Consider the following 26,967-nt stretch of genomic DNA (forward strand, 5'->3'; position numbering starts at 1 on the left):
TCTGTGATGGCATTCAGAGCATTTGTCAGAACAGGCTTGGTTATGCTGAAGTAAAGAAGTAACTCCAAAATCTAAATGAATTGCAAAGCCCTGTTCCCACCCCCACCCCCACCCCCCCCCGCCCCGCTCCCTTTTCACTTCATTACTATTGAAGGCTGGTAGTACCCTGCTTGTCATCAGTTCTCAGATCCCTGAGCTTTTGGTCATCAAAGTAGAACCACTTGTTCCACCCCTTTATTGACTGACACAGGATGCCTCTGTTCATATTTTGTCATCCTGATTGTCACCAGGCCCCACCAGTTACAGGGGCCAGGATGTATCAGTCTGACAAGTGCCCAGATTGGAAAACAACATGACTTACTTGGTAAAATGCACAAATAGCCAGCACAATCTGCCCTCCTTTTCACCAGATATCAGCTCAAATGGCTTCTTGTTAATATTTTGTATAGAATTTTTGTGTCTGTGTACATTACAGAAATTGATGTACAGTTTACTTTCTTGTAATGTCTTTTTTTTTTTTTTTTTTTTTTTGCTGTACTCATAGGATGAGTACAGAAGTATACACTCCTCTTCAACTTTTTTGGAGGAGCTGATATAGAATTGCTAACACTGTTCCCTTAAATGTTTGGTAGGGTATTTACAGGCCTGGATTTGTGTGTGTTGGGGGTTTAGCTAAACATTCAAATTCCTGATTAGATACAAAGCTGGCTATTACAGTTATCTATTTAGTGATTTATCAATTACATATAACAACCAGGGCTCATCACAACAAGTGTCCTCCTTAATACCTATCACCCATTAAGCCCATTGCCCATCCACCTCCCTCCATTAACCCTCAGTTTGTTCTCTATAGTTAAGAGTCTCTTATGGTTTGCTTCCCTCTTTCTTCCTTTCTTTTTTCCCTTCCCATATGTTCATCTGTTTTGTTTCTTAAATTCCACATATCAGTGAAATCATATGGTATTTGTCTTTCTGACTGACTTATTTTGTTTAGCATAATACATTTGCAAATGACAAGATTTCATATATATATATATATATATATATATATACACATAGTATATAGTATATACACATGTATATATGTAGTATATAGTATATACATGTATATATACATGTATAATATATACATACATATAATATACACATAATATTATATATAATATTTCATTCTTTTTGATGGCTGAATAATATTCTATTGGTATATATACACATATATAATATTACATATATACTTAATATATATAATATATAAATATATAAAATATTACATATATAATCATTCTTTTTGATGGCTGAGTAATATTCTATTGTGTATATATACACATATATAATATTAAACATTTATAATATATACGCATATACAATACACACATATAATATTCTATTGTGTATACACAATATATATACCACATCTTTAAAAAAATTTTTTTTAATGTTTATTTATATTTGAGAGAGATAGAGAAAGACAGAGCATGAGCAGGGGAGGGGAAGAGAGAGATAGAGACAGAATCCAAAGCAGGCTCCAGGCTCTGAGCTGTCAACACAGAGCCCAATGTGGGGCTTGAACTCACAAGATGTGAGATCATGATCTAAGCCAAAGTCAGATGCTCAACTGACTGAGCCACCCAGGTGCCCCTATGTATAACACATCTTTATCCATTTATCCATTGATGGATATTTAGGCTCTTTCCATACTTTGGCTCTTGTTGATAATGCTGCTATAAACATCAGGGTGCATGTATTCCTTCGAATCATATTTTAGTATCCTTTGGGTAAATACCTAGTAGTTTAATTGCTGAGTGGTAGGGCAGTTCTATTTTTAACTTTTTGAAGAATGTCCATAGTGTTTTCTAGAACGGCTGCACCAGTTTGCATTCCCCACCGACAATGTAAGAGGGTTCCCCTTTCTCTGCATCCTTGCTAACATCTGTTATTTCCTGTGATGTTAATTTTAGCCATTCATACAGGTGTGAGGTGGTATCTCATCACGGTTTTGATTTGTATTTCCCTGATGATGAGTGATGCTGAGCATCTTTTCATGTGTCTCTTAGTCATCTGGATGTCTTTGGAAAAATACCTGTTCATGTCTTTGACCCATTTATTAACTGAATTATTTATTTTTTGGGGTATTGAGTTTGATAAGTTCTTTATAGATTTTGGATACAAACCCTTTATCAGATATGTCATTTGCAATTATCTTCTCTCATTCCATAGGTTGTTTTAGTTGTGTTGATTGTTTCCTTTGCTGTGAAGAAGGTTATCTTAGTGAAGTCCCAATAGCTCTAAAAAAATTTGTAATGTTTATTTATTTTTGAGACTGAGAGACAGATTGTGAGCAGGTAAGGGGCAGAGACAGGGAGACACAGAATCTGAAACAGGCTCCAGGCTGAGCTGTCAGCACAGAGCCCAATGCAGGGCTCAAACTCACAAACCATGAGATCATGACCTGAGCAGAAGTTAACTGACTGAGCCACCCAGGTGTCCCAAAATAGTTCATTTTTTATTTTTTTTTCATGCCTCTGGAGATTGATCTAGTAAGAAGTTGCTCTGGCTGAGGTCAAAGACATTGCTGCATGTTTTCTCCTGTAGGAGTGTGATGGTTCCCTATCTCACATTTAGGTCTTTCATCCATTTTGAATTTATTTTTGTGTATGGTGTAAGAAAGTGATTCAGGTTCATATTCTGCATGTTTCTGTCCAGTTTTCCTGACACCGTTTGTTGAAGAGACTGTTTTTCCATTGGATGCTCCTTCCTGCTTTGTCGAAGATGAATTGACCATATAGTTGTGGGTCCATTTCTGGGCTTTCTATTCTGTTCCATTTTTTTTTTAAGGATTGGTTTTTTTTTTTTTTTTTTCAACGTTTTTTATTTATTTTTGGGACAGAGAGAGACAAAGCATGAACGGGGGAGGGGCAGAGAGAGAGGGAGACACAGAATCGGAAGCAGGCTCCAGGCTCTGAGCCATCAGCCCAGAGCCCGACGCGGGGCTCGAACTCACGGACCGCGAGATCGTGACCTGGCTGAAGTCGGACGCTTAACCGACTGCGCCACCCAGGTGCCCCGGTTTTTTTTTTTTTAGAGATTATTTTGGCCATTCAGAGTCATTGTGGTTCCTTACAAATTTTAGGATTGTTTATTCTAGCTCTTTGAAAAACTGGTAGTATTTGGATAACGATTGCATTGGCTATGTAGATTGCTTTGGGTAATATAGACATTTTAACAATATTTGTTTTTCCAATCCATGAGCCTGGAATGTTTTTCCATTTCTTATGTCCTCTTCAATTTCTTTCATAGGCGTTCTATATTTTTCGAGTATAGATCTTTTACCTCTTTGGTTAGATTTATTCCTAGGTATTTTTTTTTTTTTTTTTTTTTGAGTGTGAGAGTGGATGAAGAGCAGAGGGAGAGGAAGAGAGAATCCTAAGCAGGCTCCATGTCTAGCACAGAGCCTGATGTGGGACTCAATCTCATTCCCATGAGATCATGACCTGAGCCAAAATCAAGTGTTGGATGCTTAACTGACTGAGCCACCCAGGCGCCACATTCCTAGGTATCTTATGGGTTTTGGTGCAATTGTAAATGGGGTAAATTCTTTTATTTCTCTTTCTACTGATTCATTGATGTATAGAAATGCAACAGATTTCTTTACATTGATTTTATATCCTGTGACCCTCCAGCATTTGTGTATCACCATTTTTTGGTAGAGTCTTTTAGGTTTCCTGTGTAGAGTATTATATCAACTGCAAATAGTGAAAGTTTGAGTTCTTCCTTGCTAATTTGGATGCCTTTTATTTATTTTTGTTGTCTGATTGCTAAGGCTAGAACTTCCAGTACTGTGTTGAATAACAGTGGTGAGCGTGGACATCCCTGTCTTGTTCCTAACTGTAGAGGAAAAGCTCTCAGTTTTTCCCCATTAAGGATGATATTAATTGCAGGTCTTCGGTATATAGCTTTTATGATGTTAAGGTATGTTCCCTCTATCCCTACTGTGTTGAGGTTTTTTTTTTTTTTTCAAGAATGGATGCTGTATTTTGTCAAATGCTTTTTTTGCATCTACTGAGAGGATCATATGGTTCTTATCCTTTTCTGTATTAATGTGGTGCATCACATTGATTAATTTACAAATATTAAACCATCCCTGAAGTCCAGGAATAAATCCCAGTAGGTCATGGTGAATAATTATTTTAATATACTGTTGGATTTGATTTGCTAGAATCTTGTTGAGAATTTTTTCATATGTGTTTATCAGGCATACTGGTCTGTAAATCTCGTTTTTAGTGGGGTCCTTGATTTTGGAGTCAAGGTAATTCTGGCCTTGTAGAATGGGTTTGGAAGTTTTCCCTCAATTTCTATTTTTGGAACAGTTTGAGAAGAATAGGTATAAACTCTTCTTTAAATGTCTGGTAGAATTCCCCTTGGAAGCTCTCTGGCCCTGGACTTTTGTTTGTTGGGAGATTTTTGATTACTGTTTCAATTACTTTGCTGGTTATGAGTCTGTTCAAATTTTCTATTTTTTTCTGTTTTATTTTTAGTAGTTTTTATGTTTCTAGAAATTTGTTCATTTCTTCCAGATTGCCCAGTTTGTAGGCATATATTTTTTTATAGTGTTCTCTTATAATTGTTTGTATTTCTGTAGTGTTGGTTGTGATCTCTTCTCTCATTTGTGATTTTATCTATTTGGGTCCTCTCTCTTTCTTTTGGTAAGTATGGCTAGGAGTTTATCAATTTATCAATTTTGTTGATTCTTTCAAAGAACCAGCTCTTAGTTTTGTTGATTTGTTCTACTGTTTTTTTTGTTTGTTTCTATATTGTTTATTTCTGCTTAATCTTTATTATTTCCCTTTTTATGTTGACTTTAGACTTTATTTGCTGTTCCTTTTCTATCTCCTTTAGGTGTAAGGTTAGGTTGTGTATTTGAGACTTTTTTTTTGCTTCTTGAGGTTTGCTACATCCCAAAGGTTTTGGACTGTTGTGTTTTCATTTTCGTTGGCTTCCATATATTTTTTTACTTGCTCTTTAATTTCTTGGTTAACCCATTCATTTTTGGTAGAATGTTCTTTAACTTCCATGTATTTGAGGGCTTTCCAAATTTTTTCTTGTGGTTGATTTAAAGTTTTATAGTGTTGTGGTCAGAAAAGATGCTTGCTACATTCTCAATGTTTTTGTATTTGTTAAGGGCTGATTTGTGATCAAGTATGTAATATAGTCTGGAGAAAGTTCCATGTGCACTCGAGAAAGATGTGTATTCTGCTGCTTTAGGATGAAGTGTTCTGAATATATCTATGAAGTCCATGTAGTAGAGTGTGTCATTCAAAGCCATTATTTCCTTGTTTATTTTCTGCTTAGATGATCTGTCCATTGCTATAAGTGGGGTGTTAAGTTCCCTACTATTATGTTATTATCAATGAATTTCTTTATGTTTGTTATTAACTGAATATATATTTGAGTTCTTTCAAATTGGGGGCATAAATATTTACAATTGTTAGATCTGCTTGATGGATGGACCCCTTAATTAGATACAATGCCCTCACTGATCTGTGGTTACAGTCTTTATTTCAAAATCTAGATTGTCTGGGGGTGCCGGGGTGGCTCAGTCAGTTTGGTGGTTGACTTTGGCTTAGGTCATGATCTCACAGCTCATGGATTCGAGCCCCGTGTTGGGCTCTGTGCTGACAGCTCAGAGCCTGGAGCCTACTTCAGATTCTGTGTCTCCCTCTCTCTCTGCCCCTCCCCCAATCACACTCTGTCTCTCTCTCTCAAAAATTAATAAACATTAACAAAAATTTTTTTATCTAGATTGTCTGATATAAGTATAGCTACTCTGGCTTTCTTTTAATGTCTATTAGCATGATAGATGATTCTCTATCCCCTCACTTTCAATCTGCAGGTGTCTTTAGGTCTAGAATGAGTCTCCTGTAAGCAGCATATACATGTGTCTTATTTTTTTAACCCATTCTGATACACTATTTGTTTTTATTGGAACATTTAGTGCATTTACATTCACAGTAATATTGATAGAGAAGAATTTAGTGCCATTGTATTGCCTGTAAGATTGGTGTTTCTGGTGATTTTCTCTGTTCCTTTCTAGTATTTGTTGCTTTTGGTCTTTCTTTCCCACTCAAAGAGTCCACTTTAATATTTTTTGCAGAGCGGGTTTGGTGGTCACAAACTCATTTAGTTTTTTGTTTGTCTGGGGAACTTTGATCTTTCCTTCTATTCTGAATGACAGCCTTGCTGGATAAAGTATTTCTGGCTGCATATTTTTCCCATTCAGCATGTTGAATATATCCTGCCACTCTCTTCTGGCCTGCCAGGTTTCTGTGGACAGATCTACTGCTAACCTGAATTTTCTTTCCTTGTAGGTGAGGGGTTTCTTTTTCCTTGCTGCTTTCCGGATTCTTTTCTTGTCTCTGTATTTTGCAAATTGTCCTATGATATATTTTGGCTTTGGCTGGCTTTTGTTTAATTTGATAGGAGTTCTCTGTGCCTCCAGGATTTAGATATCTAAGTCCTTCCCCAGATTAGGGAAGTTTTTGGCTATAAATTACTCAAGTAAACCTTCTGCCTCTTTTCTCTTTTTCTTCTGGGACTCCTATGATACGAATGTTATTATGCTTTCTAGAGTCACTGAGTTCTCTAAGTCTACATTCATGATCCAATACCTTTCTTTCCTTTTTTTTCAGCTTCATTATTTTTCATATTTTTCTCTTCTATATCACTATTTCATTCTTTTGCATCATCCTTCCTTGTCATTATAGTCAGTTGGTTTTGCATTTCAGTTATAGCATTTTTAAAAATTTTAGCCTGAGTACTTTTTAGATCTTTTATCTCTGTAATAAAGGATTGTTTAGTGTCTTCTATGCTTTTCTCAGGCCTAGCTAGTATCTTTGTGATTGTTGTTTTAAATTCTGGTTCAGGCATATTACTGATATCTGTTTTGATTAGATCCTTGGCTGTGACCTGTTCTTGTTCTTTCTTTTGCAGTGAATTCCTCTGTCTTGTCAGTTTTTCTAGGTCACTGTGTGTGTGTGTGTGCGTGCGTGTGTGTGTGTGTGTGTGTGTGTGTGTATGTCAGGAAAGCCTGTTATATTTTCTGCTCCTGAGAGTAATAGCTATTTTAAAAAGAGGTCTTATACCGTCCAAGGCCTGGTGCTTCAGGAAGTGTTTCAGAGTTTGCACTCTGCTGTTATGTTTAGGATGCTTTTCCCCTCCAGTCAGTTCTCTGAAGAGTTTCTCCTTGCTTGCAGCTGGTGGGGGGGTGGAGGGGTCTAGGCATGTTTGACTTTGTTAGGTGTGTGGTGTTTTAACTAGGTGTGCTTTTGTCTGCTTGTCAAAATAAACCTGATCCTATTTCCACTAGAGCTGAAACTTTGCAGCATTCTACAATCAGTAGACTTGGTGTGTGTGAGGGTTTTGTGTCAGTCTTCTAGGTGAAGGGTCTGCTGTGCTGGTTCACAGGCTGACTTGCCCTAGTAAAGGTGCACCTGCAGGGTGTAGTGGGGTGGGGCTTGGTGTAAGCAGCTCCAGCCTCCACTGGGGGTACTGTGTTGCTCACTGAAGTCTGTTAGTGCTGACAGATTGGGGAAAATGGCTTTGCCCCACACTTTCATCCTGGAGCAGAGAATCTGCTCCCACTGTTCTAGAAGCCCTCACAGAAGAGCGAGCAGTCTCCCTTTTTGTGTCCTTGGCTTCCATTAGAGCCCTGCCTTCACCTTGTCTGTGCCCAAGCTGTCTGCCTGCCAGGTGGCACAGTACTCCTGTGTTTTATCTCAGGCATGTGGCTGTTTTTCAAAAGTCCAAATTTTAGGGAACTGGTGCAGCATGGATCCATGCTGATCCTCTGGGGGAGGGTCTTGCCATGCTGCAGCTGGTTCTGGCTTGTCCCAGAAAAGCAGTTGCAGGATCGCACAGAGGCTCAGAATTTATGATAAAGTGCAGCAAAAAACAAGGCACCAAGGCTTGCTGCCCTCAGCAGATGTCTCTGTTCCTATGCTAATGAATGAGGCAGCATGTTGGCACCCTCCAACTCTTTTGTCCCCTGAGAGGCTGTGCCACCTCTCCCAAATGCACTCCAAGAAGGGGAATTGTCTTTCCTAGTGTGACCCAGGGGATCCTCATACCCCACTGTCTGCTCCTAGGCCTCTGCCTTCCTTTCCAACAGGAGAACTGCTATGCCTGCCAGGCTCCATCTGGCAGTGGCATGGACTTCTAAAACTTCACACTTTGAGCTCTGCTGCTTGTAAAAACTTGTGATAATCAGCTGTTCTAGTTTTCCCAGGCAGTGGTTTTGGGGAAGTGTTTCTGTTGTGAAGTCCCCTGTGTGCTGCTTTCTCTCTGTTTATCTGCCTCTATTCTGTCTCCAAGATCAAGGCTCCCTCCCCTTCAGAGCACCCATGATTCTTTTCTCCCCAGAATCATGTCTCTGCACCTACCACCTTCCACAATGTGGTTTCTTTTCTCACTCTAGTTCTACAGTTTATTCTCTCAGGATTCAGATTGATTTCTTGGGTGTTTGGAATGATTTGATATCTGTCTAGCTTTTTGAGGATAAGGCAAGCATAGGGTCCCCCTATTGAGCCACAATCTTAAATCCTCTCCTATCTCTGCTTTTCTCTGATGGGTCTGGTTAGAGTTTTATTAATTTTATTGATCTCAGGAACTAGGTTCTGATTATATAGATTTTTCTCTAAATCTTTCTCTTTTAATGATTTATACTCTGATATTTATTATCTTCTTACTCTGAGATTATTTACTCTTCTTTTTCTAGTTTCTTAAAGTAGAGGTTGAAGTTATTAATTTTATATATATCTTCTTTTCTAATATAGGTGTTCAGTGCTCTAAATTTCCTTCCAGGTACTACTTTAGTGACCTCCTACCAATTTTTGTATGTTTTGTTTCATTTCCATCCAGTTCAAATTACTTTCTAATTTCCCTTTTGATTTATTTGATCCTTGGGTATTTTAGAAGTGCTTATTTACCACATATTTGGAGAATTTCCAATTACCTAATTTAATTTAAGAGTGACCAGAGAATATACTTGGTAAAACTTGAATCTTTTTAAATTATTAAGATGGTTTTATGGCTAGAATGTCTAGCCTTGTAGATATTCTGTATGTACCAGAAGAGAGTATGTATTCTGCTGTTGTTGGGTGAAATTTTGTCAATATGGTCAATTAGGTCAAGTTGGCTGATAAAATTATTCAAGTCTTCTATATTCTTGCTGATTTTATTTTTTAAAATATTTTAAACCTTTATTTTTGAGAGAGAGACAGAGACAGAGACAGAGTGTGAGTGGGGTAGGAACAGAGAGAGAAGGAGACACAGAATCCGAAGCAGGCTCCAGACTCTGAGCTGTCAGCACAGAGCCCGACCTGGGACTCAAACTCATGAGCCGTGAGATCATGAATGGAGCCAAAGTCAGACACTTAACCAAGTGAGCCACCCAGGTGCCCCTATTCTTGCTGATTTTCTATCCATTTATTCAATAAATTACTGAGAGATGAAAATAGAAATCTCTAATTATGATTGTGGATTTGTCTATTTCTCTTTACAGTTATGATTTTTGCTTTATATATTTCAAAATTCTGTTATTAGGGTACATAACATTTGGGATTATTTCCTCTTGAAGATTTAGCACCTTTATCATTATAAAGTGACCTTCTATATCTATATTCATATTCTTGCTCTGACATCTATTTTGTTGTTAATGTAGCAATTCCAGATTTCTCTTGGCTGGTTGTAGGGTAGTATATCTTTTCCATTCTTTTATCTCTATATTTAAAGTGAATTTCTTAGAAGTGGCTAACAGTTGGGTCTTGATTTTTTTTTTTTTTTTTTCCCTGATTATCTTCTTTTTTTTTTTTTTTTTTTTTTTATTTATATATGAAATTTATTGTCAAATTGGTTTCCATACAACACCCAGTGCTCATCCCAAAAGGTGCCCTCCTCAGTACCCATCACCCACCCTCTCCTCCCTCCCACCCCCCATCGACCCTTAGTTTGTTCTCAGTTCTCAACAGTCTCTTATGCTTTGGCTCTCTCCCACTCTAACCTCTTTTTTTTTTTTTTTTTGTTCCCCTCCCCCATGGGTTTTTCTTAAGTTTCTCAGGATCCACATAAGAGTGAAACCATATGGTATCTGTCTTTCTCTGTATGGCTTATTTCACTTAGCATCACACTCTCCAGTTCCATCCACGTTGCTACAAAAGGCCATATTTCATTTTTTCTCATTGCCACGTAGTACTCCATTGTGTATATAAACCACAATTTCTTTATCCATTCATCAGTTGATGGACATTTAGGCTCTTTCCATAATTTGGCTATTGTTGAGAGTGCTGCTATGAACATTGGGGTACAAGTGCCCCTATGCATCAGTACTCCTGTGTCCCTTGGATAAATTCCTAGCAGTGCTATTGCTGGGTCATAGGGTAGGTCTATTTTTAATTTTCTGAGGAACCTCCACACTGCTTTCCAGAGCGGCTGCACCAATTTGCATTCCCACCAACAGTGCAAGAGGGTTCCCGTTTCTCCACATCCTCTCCAGCATCTATAGTCTCCTGATTTGTTCATTTTGGCCACTCTGACTGGCGTGAGGTGATATCTGAGTGTGGTTTTGATTTGTATTTCCCTGATAAGGAGCGACGCTGAACATCTTTTCATGTGCCTGTTGGCCATCCGGATGTCTTCTTTAGAGAAGTGTCTATTCATGTTTTCTGCCCATTTCTTCACTGGGTTATTTGCTTTTCGGGTGTGGAGTTTGGTGAGCTCTTTATAGATTTTGGATACTAGCCCTTTGTCCGATATGTCATTTGCAAATATCTTTTCCCATTCCGTTGGTTGCCTTTTAGTTTTGTTGGTTGTTTCCTTTGCTGTGCAGAAGCTTTTTATCTTCATAAGGTCCCAGTAATTCACTTTTGCTTTTAATTCCCTTGCCTTTGGGGATGTGTCGAGTAAGAGATTGCTACGGCTGAGGTCAGAGAGGTCTTTTCCTGCTTTCTCCTCTAAGGTTTTGATGGTTTCCTGTCTCACATTCAGGTCCTTTATCCATTTTGAGTTTATTTTTGTGAATGGTGTGAGAAAGTGGTCTAGTTTCAACCTTCTGCATGTTGCTGTCCAGTTCTCCCAGCACCATTTGTTGAAGAGACTGTCTTTTTTCCATTGGATGTTCTTTCCTGCTTTGTCAAAGATGAGTTGGCCGTACGTTTGTGGGTCTAGTTCCGGGGTTTCTATTCTATTCCATTGGTCTATGTGTCTGTTTTTGTGCCAGGGTCTTGATTTTTTTATCCAATTCCTGATAATCTCTCTTTTAATTGGTACGTTTAGATTATATTTAACATGATTAATAATATGATTAAAGTGTATCATCATGTTATTTTTTATTTGTGCCTTCTCTTCTTTATCCTTTCCCCTTCATTTTAGGCTTTATTTTGAATTGATTGAATATTTTAAAATATTTCATTTTATCTTTTCTTTTTGCTGTTACATTTTTTGGCTATAGTTGTGTTTTGTGAATTTAGTGATAGTTATACTACTAACTTCAAGTGATACTGCTTAGCATAAACTATAAGAAACTATAAGAAAATTACAGTAGTATAATTCCATTTCTCAACTCCTGGCCTTGGCATCTTCTCCTGAAACTCATCACTTGGAGCTGGATGACCCTCCTCTAGGCATTCTGGCAGTCCCCAGATCCTGTGAGAGAGCACATCCCACATGATAATGTCTTCACCTTTTTGTACCATGTATATGGTAACCCCAAGTAATGCTATAAGAGGTTGGTTGAAAAGCTCAGGAAGATAGGGACAGGAGGTAATCAGAGAGGTGGAGATTAGACATCTGATGATATCTCCTGGTCAGGGGCCAGCGTGGAAAAGGTAAGAGCTTATATAGCGGGTCAGAGCTCACAAAAGCACTTGCCATTTGAGGATCTAGAGTCTTTCCTGTAGACCTTTGGCTTTATTCTGCAAGCCATGGTAAACCAATTTGAAAGAAGGAATCTATCTGTCTGTCTGCATATCTGCTGCCCTATCTTTCTAGATAGATCAGCCTAGATAGATTTATCTTCCTAGAAGATAGGTAAATATAAAGATAGATAAAGTGTCTTCTTTCTATATATCTATCTATATAACTGTATCTGTCTATATATACCTATCTATAAAATAGATAGAATAAGCAGTGTTTTATGACTAACCGTGGGTGGATTGGTAGGAAGTGACTCCAGTTAGAGGTTACTGAGGAGGAATCAGAGTCAGTAAGTGTGAGGAGATGAGGTCTGGACAAACTGATGACCTGAGACAGGAACGAGTGGACCCTGTAAGAACTATACCAGTATATCCTTAACTGTTTTTGTGGCCCAGTACTGCCCTAGTTCATGTTTACTTATGACATATCTTATATCTCTTTCTAACTTGTTGGAGACCAATCCTGTAACTTATTAATTTTTATCCTTTAGCATCTAGCATGGTATCTGACATGCTCAATAATGTCAGTGTAGAAATAGTGAAGAATGACATTGATAAGACCAAAATGACATTTCAGTCTCACCTGGAAGATGAATGATGTCATATAAAAACTAAGAAAGTGAGAGGAGAGAGAGTTTTGTGGAGGGAAGATGGAATGTTTACCTGTGAACCTGACAGCACAAGATGCAGAGGGCAATTTCAAGTAGCCCATTGAAACCATAGTGTTAGAGCTTAGCAGAGAAGAGAGGGTGTGGAGATGGCAGAAGAGGTGTGGAGGAAGCCTGAGAACTGAGGAGCAAATGCACTTGGGTTCTGGGTACAGGCAGTGAGCTTCCTTTCCCTGGGCAAAATCTCTCACTAAATTCCCTGATAAGTGATGATGTATTTCATTCCAAAATGATGAAAACAAAAGTACACTACCTAAGGATTCATGCATGGGGATTATCTGGGGAGAATAGCTCCTCCTGTTTGATTTGATACATTAGAAGGCAGCTAGGCTCTAGGTGTACACAAAGGGGCTGAGGCTGCGTCTGGAAAGGACACCTGCAAAAAGGAGCCCTGGGGACCTGGAAGGCCAGTTCCACGGATGCAGCAGTGACTCCCAGGCTCTGCTTCTCCACACATCGATGGGGAGAGACCTCCCAGCCTTCATTGCATGGACTAGCCTCAGAGACTAGCCATGCTCTTGTTTAGCTCTTTAAAGTTGATCCACTTGGGAAAGTGACCATCACCTATGCCTTGAAAGACAGGCTGGAAAGTCTCTGTACTTTATGGATGGGCTTTGAATGATATCTTCTGTGTAATGTGGTTCACACCATTGGATGAAACACCTTCACTGAAGCCTCTGCATGACCTCATCTCTCCTTTCCTGTCCCTGTGTGATATTTTTGTGCTCAGTCGTTCAGAAGTCTAGTTTATTCGATTTTCTCCTCCTCCTCCTGTTCCTCCTTTTAATGTTATCATAACCTCATAGGTTGTTTAATGAGATGTGAGGCTCTCTGAAAGGAAATTACAGATATGTTTCTCTGAAGAAGATTTTGAATTATACCCAAGTTTATTTATTTTTTATTTTGGCAAACTACAAAGTGTCAATATGAACTGAATGAAAACACATTACACAGCTTAGTTCCAAAGAGTTGTCATCTTTGTAAGGCTAGGTCTTTATTTTTTTTATTTTTTATTTTTTTTTAATTTTTTTTTCAACGTTTATTTATTTTTGGGACAGAGAGAGACAGAGCATGAACGGGGGAGGGGCAGAGAGAGAGGGAGACACAGAATCGGAAACAGGCTCCAGGCTCTGAGCCATCAGCCAGAGCCCGACGCGGGGCTCGAACTCACGGACCGCGAGATCGTGACCTGGCTGAAGCCGGACGCTTAACCGACTGCGCCACCCAGGCGCCCCTAAGGCTAGGTCTTTAGAGAAAAGCGTGTGTTAACTGAAATAGTTTCAGTGCCCCTATTCTCTCCCACTTCTCTTTTCTGAATCTTGATGCAATTTGCAATAGCTCTGCCACATAGTAGGTAATCAACTCTTGTGTACTGAATAGAGGGGGCTTAAACAGTGGTGTTTTCCTAGTCACTAAACCACAAGTACGTGCTACTTCTCAGTATTTAGATAATGGGCCTGCCTTGCCTCTGCTCTGAGCTAGTTGTCAAGTGCTCTAGTCCTGCTTCAAAGGGTTCTGTCTTTTTCATCTTGAATTCTTGTGATATAAGGTATAGTACATTGCACATAAGAGGTGATTGATGAAAATACTGTTATTCCTTATATTTTTTGGTGAATATTTGGAGAAATTTCTGTAGCACCTTTAACTGTAAAATAGAGGTTAAGTATAAATTTTCATAAAAGATTTTGATATTTTAGGAGCCAATGAATTGACAATTCATTTCTCTTTTCTATACAAGAAGATGTCTGAAATGATGAGTAAAATTTGCCTCATTCTATTAATTTGAGCATTACATAAGTTTGTCTAAGTTTCTCTCACCTGTGTTCTTTCACAGATGCAAGCTCAGCTTGGAGGCCTGGTCAGGAGGCAGGGCATTCACTACCTCCTGCTCTTATCAGATGCCTTCCTGCTGAGAACTACACTTGTATCTTCCATGTTCACTAGATCTACTTCAATGATTAGGCAGTGTCTGGATTTTGGCTGAGAGATCCAAACTCCTGGCTGTAAGAAATAATTCCCTGGGAGGGGAAAAGTATGTTGGGTGATAGCATTGATATGTATATTCAAGAATTTATTTCTCACCAAAATCACATTACTTTGCATCCATGGCAATTTTTTAATGTGGGCTTTGTCTCCTGGTTCTATAACACGAATGCTAAGTCACTGCTTTGGTTTGGTTCTTGGTTATTTGTGTATCATCAGGTATATGTTTCGTAGTCTTGGAAGGTTGTGAGGAGTAGGTGCCTGCTGATGTCTGAGGTGGTGGGATACTCAAGGCTTGGCTTTTCTTTCCTGCAGAACTGAAGCACGAGATCCACGTCTGGCGCCTGACTGCGCAGCGCATCAGCCCGGCCAGCCGAGAGGAAACAGCGGTTCGGGGCCTGCTCCTGGGGAAGGTGCAGGCACTGGAGCACCTGCTGGCCCGAAGGCTGCATACCTTTCACAGGTACCAAGCCAGGACCCTGCTTGGGCTACTCTTGGTTTATAGCAGTGGCTCTCAATTTTACCAGTTGTGCTCAATGGTTGAATTGTATCAATAACCTATTTACTACCACCCCCCACCCATGGTGTCTAAATGTCATACAATGTACAAGTCAAGTAAGTTAAAATGATGCTTCTTCAGAGTACTTCATGGTACTACAAAATAGTAACACTATCTTCATGCCAATGAAGCTGTGTAAGTCTCTTGTGGCACATTATTTTGTCTAGCCTCACTTAGATCTCTGGAATATGTTCTGGTACCAGCCCCAGTTTAATGATGAGATAACTGAGGCTCAGAGAATTTGAGCAACTTGTCCAGGGTTCTACAGCTAGGAAAGAGTGACACTGGGGATTGAATCCACACTCAAGCACTTCCTGTCACACCTTCACACATAACACTTGTTCTATAACAAGAATCAAAAACAATTAATATAACAAAGAAATTAACAAAATACTCTCCCAGTAGTTGATTTTCAGGGACCTCAAAGTACTTAAGTCCTACTCAATTCATTTCCTGTCATTTGCTTTTAATCAAGGCTGATATGTAAAAATGAAGGGATGAATTTTTCCTCCAACTCTGATGAGGTGCTGAGTTCTAACCTGACTTCAATTTGGGAGAGCTGATAGAAGAACCAGGAGCATATCTACCCTTCAGGGACATTGAATCATTACTGCCACAGAGCTGGGAGCTGGGCTAGAATGAGGGGTCTGTCAAGGCAAGGAAATGCAAATCCCTGTGAATGTAGTGTGAATGATCTTACATGTTGCAGTTTGCTGAAAGCAGCCCTGTATTCCTGGGCTGAGCTGGGTGTGGTGACTGTGCTGACCCTTGAGGGTCATCCAGTATGGTCTTGAAGCCTGTTATTTTAGTGGGGGCAGGGGAAGGCTACAGGGAATGTGTGGAATCTTACTCTCTCCAGCAAAGTGCTGTCTCAGCTCCATCCTAGCCTAGGACCAACCTCCACCAGGTGGTGCTTGGGAAGCAGGACCTCATGTCCTGAGGCTCCAGGAGGGCCCTGAATTGCAGGCTGGGGACCAACTTCCACCACAGGCATAGATCTTAAAAGGGGAAACTTTGTAAATGAAAGATGCTGGCTCTGCAGATCTTGTTTGTATGTATTATTTTAAAAAATTGTCTTCAGGATTTGCCTGCGTCTGCTGTGATTTCCTTTAGGGTCTGTTCTGGCTGTGTAGTCAGCCTCTTTTGATACTTGTGGCATATAAGTGCTCATAAAACTAAATTCTCCACAGTATAGCTCTTTTTCCTGGTTAGTAGGGAAGAAAATAAAGCAGAAATTGTGGACTGTTAGGAAAGGTTAAAAGGGAAAGGCATGTTGGAACAAATGAGGGTGACTGAATCAGATCAGACGTTCCCATGACCAGAGGAGAGAGAAGCACACATAAGTTCTTTAAAATTGATTTCCATTGATAAAAATCACCACTAAAGCAAGTGGAATTTCTTTAATGTTTTTTCCTTTAATAAGTTTGGTTGTCAATATAAAATAACTTCATTTTGAAAAAAAGTATAGGAAAATAGAAAGTAAGAAGAGAAAAACAAAAGTATCTTACTGTCATCCCCCTCGTTCACATTTTGGTCAGTATTCTTCTGACATTCCTTGTGCTCATGCTCACACATACACATGCTTGCGCACTTGCTTCCTTAACATTCCATTCATTTCCTGTATTACTTTTCTTCAGAAATACAGAAATATATTTTCCAATCCATAAACCCAAGTTCACTGGTCACCTTCAATGACTAGGTGTGCCCAGTATGTGGCCAAATCAGGCATCACTTAGTGCCTGGTATCTAGGCCAAAGGTCCGTGCTAAACATGCGCTGACTGCTGCCTTGCTGATCTCACTGCTCAGTAGCTCCAGGAAAATAATGAGGCTGCCTTTTTCTTTTTTAGACAAATCTCACAGGAAGATAAAAATTGGGAGACCAATATCCAGGAACTCCAGAAAAAGGTACTGTGGTTTATTCTCTCAGGGATTTCTGAATCACCTCTTGCTTCACAAAAGTTAAGACTGAAAGTAATTTCTCTTTTTATTCCTATAGTTGTACACAAGACATGAGTTATTTCTAGGAATAAATGGGAAAAATCATTTTCCAGGCATGATAGGCCTATTTTGTCCTGAAATGGAAAAGTTAAAATTTTTAAATACCCTTTGAGATAGAGTGGCCCTTTCTATGGTTAATGCAGCTGCAGAGAAAGTTGGCTGGGTGCCTGAGGTTCTTGCAGCTCTTCCTGATCCTAAAAGGCAGGTCTTATGGTTCCCATTGTGTGGATGAGGAGATTGAGGCAGAAACAGATGAGGCATGCAGTGTGAGATGGAACAGCTTTAGGGACAAAGATGGAGTGTGTGGTGTACATTCTCTCATATGGCTCTGACTTCTGGTGGGCTGTAGCTTTTGAGTTCTGTTGCTAATTTTCCTGCTTTAACAGACCTTTTTTTTTTTTAGCCTATCTGAGAACACAGTGCCCCTCTCCTAGCTGAGAGAACTCTGCTCCAGACCTGCTGGGAGACATTTATATCTTTGTGAAATTTCAAATCCAGGTAGTTTCTTTCCTAGGGAGAGATTGATTACCCACTTTCTTATTATGATAGGAACATTTTGTCCCTTTATAAAGAAATTTAGGTATGGTGGTCCTGATGGGTAATGTGTCCTTTGGGTCTCTCTTCCCAATCTCTGCACCACTGAGATGGTTGGGGTTAGGAAAGGAGGGTGTGGCTATGACACTTTTCTGGGCCCCAGGTTTATGCAGATCCTGCTTGCTTTGCTAGACCATGTAGTGCTGGCTGTGAATTAGGGAAAAGATTGTGTATCTCTCTGTGTACGAGGTGGATGAGGATTGAAGAGAGGTGGAAGGGAAAAACAAGGAGCTTGTATTAAATGAAAGAGTTCTTACTGTGATAGCTCCAGAAAGGCAAAAGGAGAAAATTTGACAGACACTAAAAATAACAGATAGGAATACATTTTGGATCATTTCCACTTACACCAGCAAAGTGATGCTGGAATGTTCTTTGATCTTCCTGCTCCCTCCATTCCCAATCCTAGAACTGCCCGTGGTGATACCTACGTTCTGTGATTAACATGGCTGCATGGAGGCTTTATAGTGCCTCCCCTTACAACAAGTGAGGGGCCATGCCCTTTTCCTCCTAATTCACCATCATAGACTCATCTAGCCAAACTGGCCTTCTTTGGAAGTGGGAAGGAGAAGATGAGTAGGGGCCAGTTGAGCCACAAGCTTTGGCAGTGGGTGGGGAAGGAAGAGATAATCAGGAGGTGGCCCACATGATTTGTGAGCAGGGGGCTAGGGACTGCAGACAGAGCCAGTGTAACATGTAAGAATATGCTTGCAGTTTTTATGACAGCAGCTTTAACTGTATTAGTAGAGAAATCCAGAGAGAAAATCTATACCTATACACACATCTATCTCCGTATCTCTATACCTATACCTGTACCATCTTTCTGTACTTCTATCTCTATCCATATGTATACCCATAAATATCTGTCACTGTCTCTCCCTTTCTATCCATATATACACATCCATGTCTATATCTATCTAATTCTAGATATACATAGACAGATGTGCTGGCAGGACCATACTTAGGAAGGGACATGGCATAGTTGTCAGTTCACATGGTAGAGCATGATTCACATAGGGGCCTGTATGGGTAGGGCATGATGACCCAGGGCTCATCTGTGCCAGTTTTCCTGGATCTCTCTCCTTTCTCCAACTCCACACAGCTGTGGCTTTTGGGGCACAGTACCCTCTGGGGACCTCACCCCATCTTACTCTGTGACTCAGGCCCACTTAAAGGAGGTATAGTACTTTCATTAACCATTTAAGGTTAATGAAGGTACTATAGAGTTTTCTGGCACCTCCCGTCACCCCTGAGTGACTCCACAGGCTACCAATGATGTCATCTTGATGGCTATGAGACTGCCAAGTGTCTTCCAGAGTCCCTGTGAACATGAAAGGATATAGTAGGAGCCTTCAGCAGGAGTCATATACTGCATGAATATGTTAACCTCGGTGCCACCATGAACAGGGATTTGTGTAATAGGAGGAAAGTTGAATTAAAAGGATGTGAGCATGTAGCACCTGTGGAAATGTGTGGCCAGGTCCTTGGAAGTTACATGTTGTTTCCCCAGTGGTTTTGCCAACATCTAACCTAATTCTTGTGGTGTATCTGGGAGCACTTTCTGCATCATATTGATAAGCTATTTAGTCAGGTGTTTTATAAAAGGATTGTTCTATGCTTTAACTTTATTGTGCTTATTTTTTAATAAAGGTTTTGAATGCTGTAATTCCAAATCTGTAGTTTTCTTTATAATGCATCACCTTATCATCTTCTTTGAAGTTCAAGATGTTGTATTTTTCATCTTAAGGAGAAAGTTGTAGTGATTCAAGTCATGTAGGATGATGGACACATTGCAGGAAACAGAAGATTGTACCTAGTAAATGAGTTGTGTTTTTCTCTCTTACAGCACAGGATATCAGACAGGATTCTGCTCACCAAATGCCTGATGGTGTTGGGATTTGTTATCTTCATGTTCTTTCTCAATTCATTTGTTCCTGGTGTTCATCTTGATCTTGGTGAGTCTAATTTTTTGTTACCTTTGTCTATAGGCTTTGCAATTGCTATCACAGTCTGGAAGGGAAGATTTCAAAGCTTGTTCCCAGACATTGGTCATGAGGGTGAGATGGAGGGTGGCCATCTTTGATAGCAAAAAGGAAACCTTTATCCACTACCTTTCCTTTTGTTTTCTGGAAGAAAGGGAGAGGGAGAGAGAGAGAGAGAGAGAGAGAGAGAGAGAGAGAGATTCCTCTCCAGCCCCTAGTGTCTTAGTGCATGGGTCCTCGGCCCCTCCAGGGTTTAACATTAGAAGAAATATGGAGTAGATATTATCATCTTTCTCATACTTGATAACCAGATCTTTAAACTGTTGCTTGAGAAGCACTTCAGAAGAGATGGGAGGTCAAATCAACAAGGTCAGGGTCCTACAGTTTGTGCAACTTGACATGAGGATTAGACGAGCACTGAAAGGGCCAGAGGAGTGCAAAAGGTCTATACAACCCCCTGTTCCCTATGGTGCCTCCATTTTCCCCACACAGCAGAACCTGTTCTCCCACCCTTTCCCATATGTTTCTTGCTTTCACAGTGCTGTGGCTCTCCCTTTCCATTTCTCAAGCCCTGTGTCAAGGTTGTAGGGCCTGTTCCCACTTGAGATATGACTGTCTTGAAAATTGAGCTCACCAGATATCTTGTTAACTCTGGCATCTTTCCACTCTTCATCAATATTTTCCACATTCCTTAGGTTTTTTTTTTTTTTTTTTTTTTTTTTTTTTTTTTTTTTTTTACTGATTTAACAGTTCTCTCTATTGGTGCTATTACTTAAAACAAAACAAAACAAAACAAAACCCAAACCACTTCCAAAATGTACTTCATGGTAGGGAACTTTAGAAGAAGGTGGCGTAGGAGGACACTGGGCTCACCTTGTCCTGCTGATCACTTAGATTCCACCCACACCTGCGTAAATAACCCAGAACACTGCCAGAAGACTAGCAGAATGGACTCTCTGGAGCCAAGCATAGACAAGAGACCCACGGAAGAGGGTAGGAAGGGTAGAGAGGTGGTGTGCGCTACATGGACTGACAAGAGGGAGCTGGGGTGGTGGAGGGGCAGCCCACCCGGCAAGGTGGAATCCCCAAGTCTGGCTTGCAAAAGTGGAGGGTCTGGACTGCGTGAATTCTGACAGCCAGAGGGACTTAAATCTGGAATGTTATAAGTCAACAGCTCTGCTTGGAGAGCGGGAGGGCAAGAGGACACCGGGAGGGAGAGGTGTTGAACCCTGGAAGACAGAGCTCAGCTCAATGGGGAACAAAGGTGTGAGCCAGTGCCATCTCCCTCTCCCATCCCCCAGCCAAAAACCCAAAGGGAACCTGTTCACCGAATGGGCACGGGTTGGCCTCTCTCCTGGTGCTGCAGGGCCCCTCCCGCAGGGAACCACCAAAGGCAAAGTGAGCTGATCCTGCCCCTCCCACCCCTGTGCACCTTGTGGATCCACCCCAGCTAATATGCCAGATCCCATCAAAGCAACACCATAAGCCTGGCAGTGTGCAAGAGGCCCAGACAGGGGCCACACCACTCCACAGTGAGTCCTGCCCCTAAGAGAGAGGAAGTTAAGGTACACACCAGTCTGACTGTGGCCCAGCAGTGGGCTGGGGACAGACATCAGGTGTGACTATGGCCCCGCCGACCAACACAAGTTACTCCAGACAGAACAGGGGAAGTGCCCTGCAGTTTTGTGCCACACCAGGGACTATCCACAATGATGAAATGGAAGAATTCTCCTCAAAAGAAACTCCAGGAAGTAGCGACAGCTAACGAATGGATCAAAAATGATTTAAGCAATATAATGGAATAAGAATTTAGAATAATAGTCGTAATATTAATCGCTGGGCTTAAAAAGGGTATAGAGGACAGCAGAGAATCTCTTGCTAGAGAGATCAAGGGACTAAGAAATAGTGTCATAAAAAATAATATAAATGAGGTGCAAAATAAAATGGAGGTGACCACAGCTCGGATTGAAGAGGCAGAGGAGAAAATAAGTGAATTAGAAGATAAAATTATGGAAAAAGAGGAAGCTGAGAAAAAGAGATAAAAAAATCCAGGAGTATGAGGGGGAGAATTAGGGAACCAAGTGGTGCAATCAAATGCAACAATATCCATATAATGGGAATCCCAGAAGAGGAAGAGAGAGAGAAAGGGGCTGAAGGTGTACTTGAACAAATCATGGCTGAGAACTCTCCAGATCTGGGGAAGGAAAAAGGCATTGAAATCCAAGAGGCACAGAGAACTCCCTTCAGACATAACCTGAAATGATCTTCTGCATGTCATATCATAGGGAAACTGGCAAAATACAAAGATAAAGAGAAAATTCTGAAAGCAGCTAAGGATAAACATGCTCTAAAATATAAAGGGAGACTGAAAAGACTAGTGGCAGACCTATCTACTGAAACTTGGCAGGCCAGAAAGGAATGGCAGGAAATCTTCAATGTGATGAACAGGAAAAATATGAAGCCGAGAATCCTTTATGCAGCAAGTCTGTAATTTAGAATAGAAGGAGAGATAAAGGTCTTCCCAAACAAACAACAATTGAAGGAATTCATCACCACTAAACCAGCCCTACAAGACATCCTAGGGGGGATTCTGTGAGTGAAATGTTGCAAGGACCACAATGTACCACAGGCATCACTACAAGCATGAAATCTACAGATATCACAATGACTCTAAACCCATAACTTTCTATAATAACACTGAATGTAAATGGACTAAATGGTCCAATCAAAACACATAGGGTATCAGAATGGATAAAAAACAAGACCCATCTATTTGCTGTCTACAAGAGACTCATTTTAGACCTGAAGACACCTTCAGAATGAAAGTGGAGAACTATCTATCATGCTATTGGAAGTCAAAAGAAATCTGGAGTAGCCATACTTATATCAGACAAACTAGACTTTAAATTAAAGGCTTTAACAAGGGATGAAGAAGGGCATTATATAAATATTACAAGGTCTATTCATTAAGAAGAGCTAACAATTATAAATGTCTATGTGCCAAATACGGGAGCCCCCAAATATATAAAATAATTAATCACAAATATAAGCAAACTTATTGATAAGAATGTGGTAATTGCAGGGGACTTTAATACTCCACTTACAGTAATGGATAGATCATTTAGTCACAGCATCAATAAAGAAACAAGGGCCCTGAATGAGACATTGGATCAGATGGACTTGACAGATATATTTAGAACTCTGCATCCCAAAGCAACAGACTATACTTTCTTCTCAAGTGCACGTGGAACATTCTCCAAGAAAGATCACATACTGACTGGGTCATAAAACAGCCCTTCATAAGTATAAAAGAATTGAGATCATACCATGCACACTTTCAGACCACAATGCTATGAAGCTTGAAATCAACCACAGGAAAAAGTCTGGAAAACCTCCAAAAGCATGAAGGTTAAAGAACACCCTACTAAAGAATGAATGGCTCAACCAGGCAATCAGAGAAGAAATTTAAAAAAAATATGGAAACAAATGAAAATGAAAATACAACAATCCAAATGCTTTGGGATGCAGCAATAGCAGTCCTAAGAGGAAGATACATTGCAATCCAGGCCTTTCTCAAGAAACAAGAAAAATCCCAAATACAAACTCTAAGAGCACACCTAAAGGAAATAGAAGCAGAACAGCAAAGACAGCCTAAACCCAGCAGAAGAAGAGAAATAATAAAGATCAGCACAGAAATAAACAATATAGAATCTAAAAAAAAGGTAGAGCAGATCAATGAAACCGAGAGTTGTTTTTTTTTTTTTTTTTTTTTTTTTTAATAAACAAAATTGATAAACCTCTAGCCAGGCTTCTCAAAAAGAAAAGGCAGAGGACCCAAATAGATAAAATCATGAATGAAAATGGAATTGTTACAACCAATCCCTCAGAAAGACAAGCAATTATCAGGGAATACAAGGAAAAATTATATGCCAACACACTGGACAACCTGGAAGAAATGGACAAATTCCTAAACACCCACACACGTCCAAAACTCAATCAGGAGGAAGTAGAAAGCTTGAACAGACCAATAACCAGCGAAGAAATTGAGTCAGTTGTCAAAAATCTCCCAACAAATAAGAGTCCAGGACCAAATGGCTTCCCTGGGGAATTCTACCAGACATTTAAAGCAGAGATAATACCTATCCTTCTAAAGCTATTCCAAAAAAATATTCCAAAAAATAGAAAGGGAAGCAAAACTTCCAGATTCATTCTATGAAGCCAGAGTTACTGTGATTCCTAAACCAGACAGAGACCCAGTAAAAAAAGAGAACTACAGGCCAATGTCGTTGATGAATATGGATGCAAAAATTCTCAATAAGATACTAGCAAATCGAATTCAACAGCTTATAAAAAGATCAAAGTGATCAAAGATGATCAAGTGGGATTCATTCCTGGGATGCAGGGCTGGTTCAACATTCACAAATCAATCAACGTGATAATTCACATTAATAAAAGAAAAGAGAAGAACCATATGATCCTGTCAATCGATGCAGAAAAAGCATTTGACAAAATTCAGCATCTTTCTTAATAAAAACCCTTGAGAAAGTCGGGATAGAAGGAACATACTTAAACATCATAAAAGCCATTTATGAAAAGCCCACAGCTAACATCATCCTCAATGGGGAAAAACTGAGAGCTTTTTCCCTGAGATCAGGAACACGACAGGGATGTCCACTCTCACCGCTGTTGTTTCACATAGTGTTGGAAGTGCTAGCATCAGCAGTCAGACAACAAAAGGAAATCAAAGGCATCAAAATTGGCAAAGATGAAGTCGAGCTTTCACTTTTTGCAGATGACATGATATTATACATGGAGCATCCAATAGACTCCACCAAAAGTGTGCTAGAACTGATACATGAATTCAGCAAAGTTGCAGGATACAAAATCAAAGTACAGAAATCAGTTGCATTTTTATACACTAATAATGAAGCAACAGAAAGACAAATAAAGAAACTGATCCCATTCACAATTGCACCAAGAAGCATAAAATACCTCGGAATAAATCTAACCAAAGATGTAAAACATCTGTATGCTGAAAACTATAGAAAGCTTATGAAGGAAATTGAAGAAGGTATAAAGAAATGGAAAGACATTCCCTGCTCATGGATTGGAAGAATAAATATTGTTAAAATGTCAATATTACCCGAAGCTATCTACACGTTCAATGCAATCCCAATCAAAATTGCACCAGCATTCTTCTCGAAGCTAGAACAAGCAATCCTAAAATTTGTATAGAACCAGAAAAGACCCCGAATAGCCAAAGTAATTTTGAAGAAGACCAAAGCGGGAGGCATCACAATTCCAGACTTTAGCCTCTACTACCAAGCTGCAGTCATCAAGACATCATGGTATTGGCACAAAAACAGACACATAGACCAATGGAATAGAATAGAAACCCAAGAATTGGACCCACAAAAGTATGGCCAATTAATCTTTGACAAAGCAGGAAAGAACATCCAATGGAAAAGAAGACAGTCTCTAACAAATGGTACTGGCAGAACTGGACAGCAACATGCCAAAGGATGAAACTAGACCACTTTCTTACACCATTCACAAAAATAAACTCAAAATGGGTAAAGGACTTGGATGTGAGACAGGAAACCATCAAAACCCTAGAGGAGAAAGCAGGAAAAGACCTCTCTGACCTCAGCAGTAGGAATTTCTTACTTGACACATCCCCAAAGGCAAGGGAATTAAAAGCAAAAATGAACTATTGGGACTTCATGAAGATAAAAATCTTCTGCACTGCAAAGGAAACAATCAAGAAAGCTAAAAGGCGACCAATGGAATGGGAAAAGATATTTGCAAATGACATATCAGACAAAGGGCTAGTATCCAAAATCTATAAAGAACTCACCAAATCCACACCTGAGAAACAAATAATCCAGTGAAGAAATGGGCAGGAAACATGAAGAGACACTTCTCTAATGAAAACAGGCACATGAAAAAATGCTCAATGACACTCCTCATCAGGGAAATGCAAATCAAAATCACACTCAGATACCGCCTCACGCCAGTCAGAGTAGCTAAAAGGAACAAATCAGGAGACTATAGATGCTGGCGAGGATGTGGAGAAACGGGAACCCTCTTGCACTGTTGGTGGGAATGCAAACTGGTGCAGCCGCTCTGGAAAACAGTGTGGAGGTTCCTCAAAAAATTAAAAATAGATCTACCCTATGACCCAGAAACAGCACTGCTAGGAATTTACCCACGGGATACAGGAGTGCTGATGCATAGGGGCACTTGTATCCCAATGTTTATAGCAGCACTTTCAATAATAGCCAAATTATGGAAAGAGCCTAAATGTCCATCAACTGATGAATGGATAAAGAAATTGTGGTTTATATACACAATGGAATACTACTTGGCAATGAGAAAGAATGAAATCTGACCTTTTGTAGCAACGTGGATGGAACTGGAGAGTGTTATGCTAAGTGAAATAAGTCATAGAGAGAAAGACAGATACCGTATGTTTTCACTCTTTTGTGGATCCTGAGAAACTTACCAGAAGACCATGGGGGAGGGGATGAAAAAAAAAAAAGAAAGGTTAAGGAGGGAGGGAGCTAAAGAGACTCTTAAAAACTGAGGACAAACTGAGGGTTGATGGGGTGTGGGAGGGAGGGGGGTGATGGGTATTGAGGAGGGCACCTGTTGGGATGAATACTGGGTGTTATATGGAAACCAATTTGACAATAAATTTCATATTTAAAAAAACCAAAAAGCAAAATGTACTTCAAATGAATTATAGATTTATGGGAAAGATAAATTTGAAGTCCTATCAAGGAATGTGTTCTTTAACCAAAACCTTTATTTATGGATTTCCTTCAAAGTAAGCTCTGTTAAGATATTTTAAATATCTTTTCATAAAAATTTTATTTACTGCAACATTTGAAGAAGATAGCTTCTGTAGAAAGTAAAGCCTCTAACTTTGTAAATTAGTTGGATAATGTGAGCAAGCTTCAGTTATTCACACCATGGCATTGCTCCTTTGGTTCTAGGCTACCACTAGATATCTTTAGATTAGAACTTAATTTCCCTTTTCTGTCATGTGTAGAAAGACACATTGCTAGAGTCTTACACATAGAACATGATGTACATGCTTTTGACTGGATGTTCAACTTTATATCATGTGTTTACAGCCTCTGAGAATTTATTTCCTTAAATAATTTCAAAACCAATTTGCCAGGCAGCCTGGGCTAAGTTCCAAGTTGACAAGTGTTCT

The 26,967-nt window shown here is 39.7% G+C and overlaps 1 protein-coding gene across 1 annotated transcript in view; it reads left to right on the plus strand.

Moving 5' to 3' along the window:
- The window catches only part of OCA2 (OCA2 melanosomal transmembrane protein), a 559,846-nt gene that overhangs the window by 215,534 nt on the left and 317,345 nt on the right, over positions 1–26,967 (plus strand). Inside the window, exons 16-18 of the mRNA XM_086711326.1 lie at positions 14,930–15,077; positions 17,022–17,079; positions 19,610–19,718. Coding sequence (XP_086567452.1) covers positions 14,930–15,077; positions 17,022–17,079; positions 19,610–19,718 — 315 coding nt within the window. The remainder of the gene's footprint in view (positions 1–14,929; positions 15,078–17,021; positions 17,080–19,609; positions 19,719–26,967) is intronic.

The sequence above is a fragment of the Puma concolor genome, chromosome B3 (genome assembly GCF_028749965.1).
Source record: "Puma concolor isolate L17-30 chromosome B3, mPumCon1.1.hap2, whole genome shotgun sequence".
Lineage (NCBI taxonomy): Eukaryota > Metazoa > Chordata > Mammalia > Carnivora > Felidae > Puma > Puma concolor.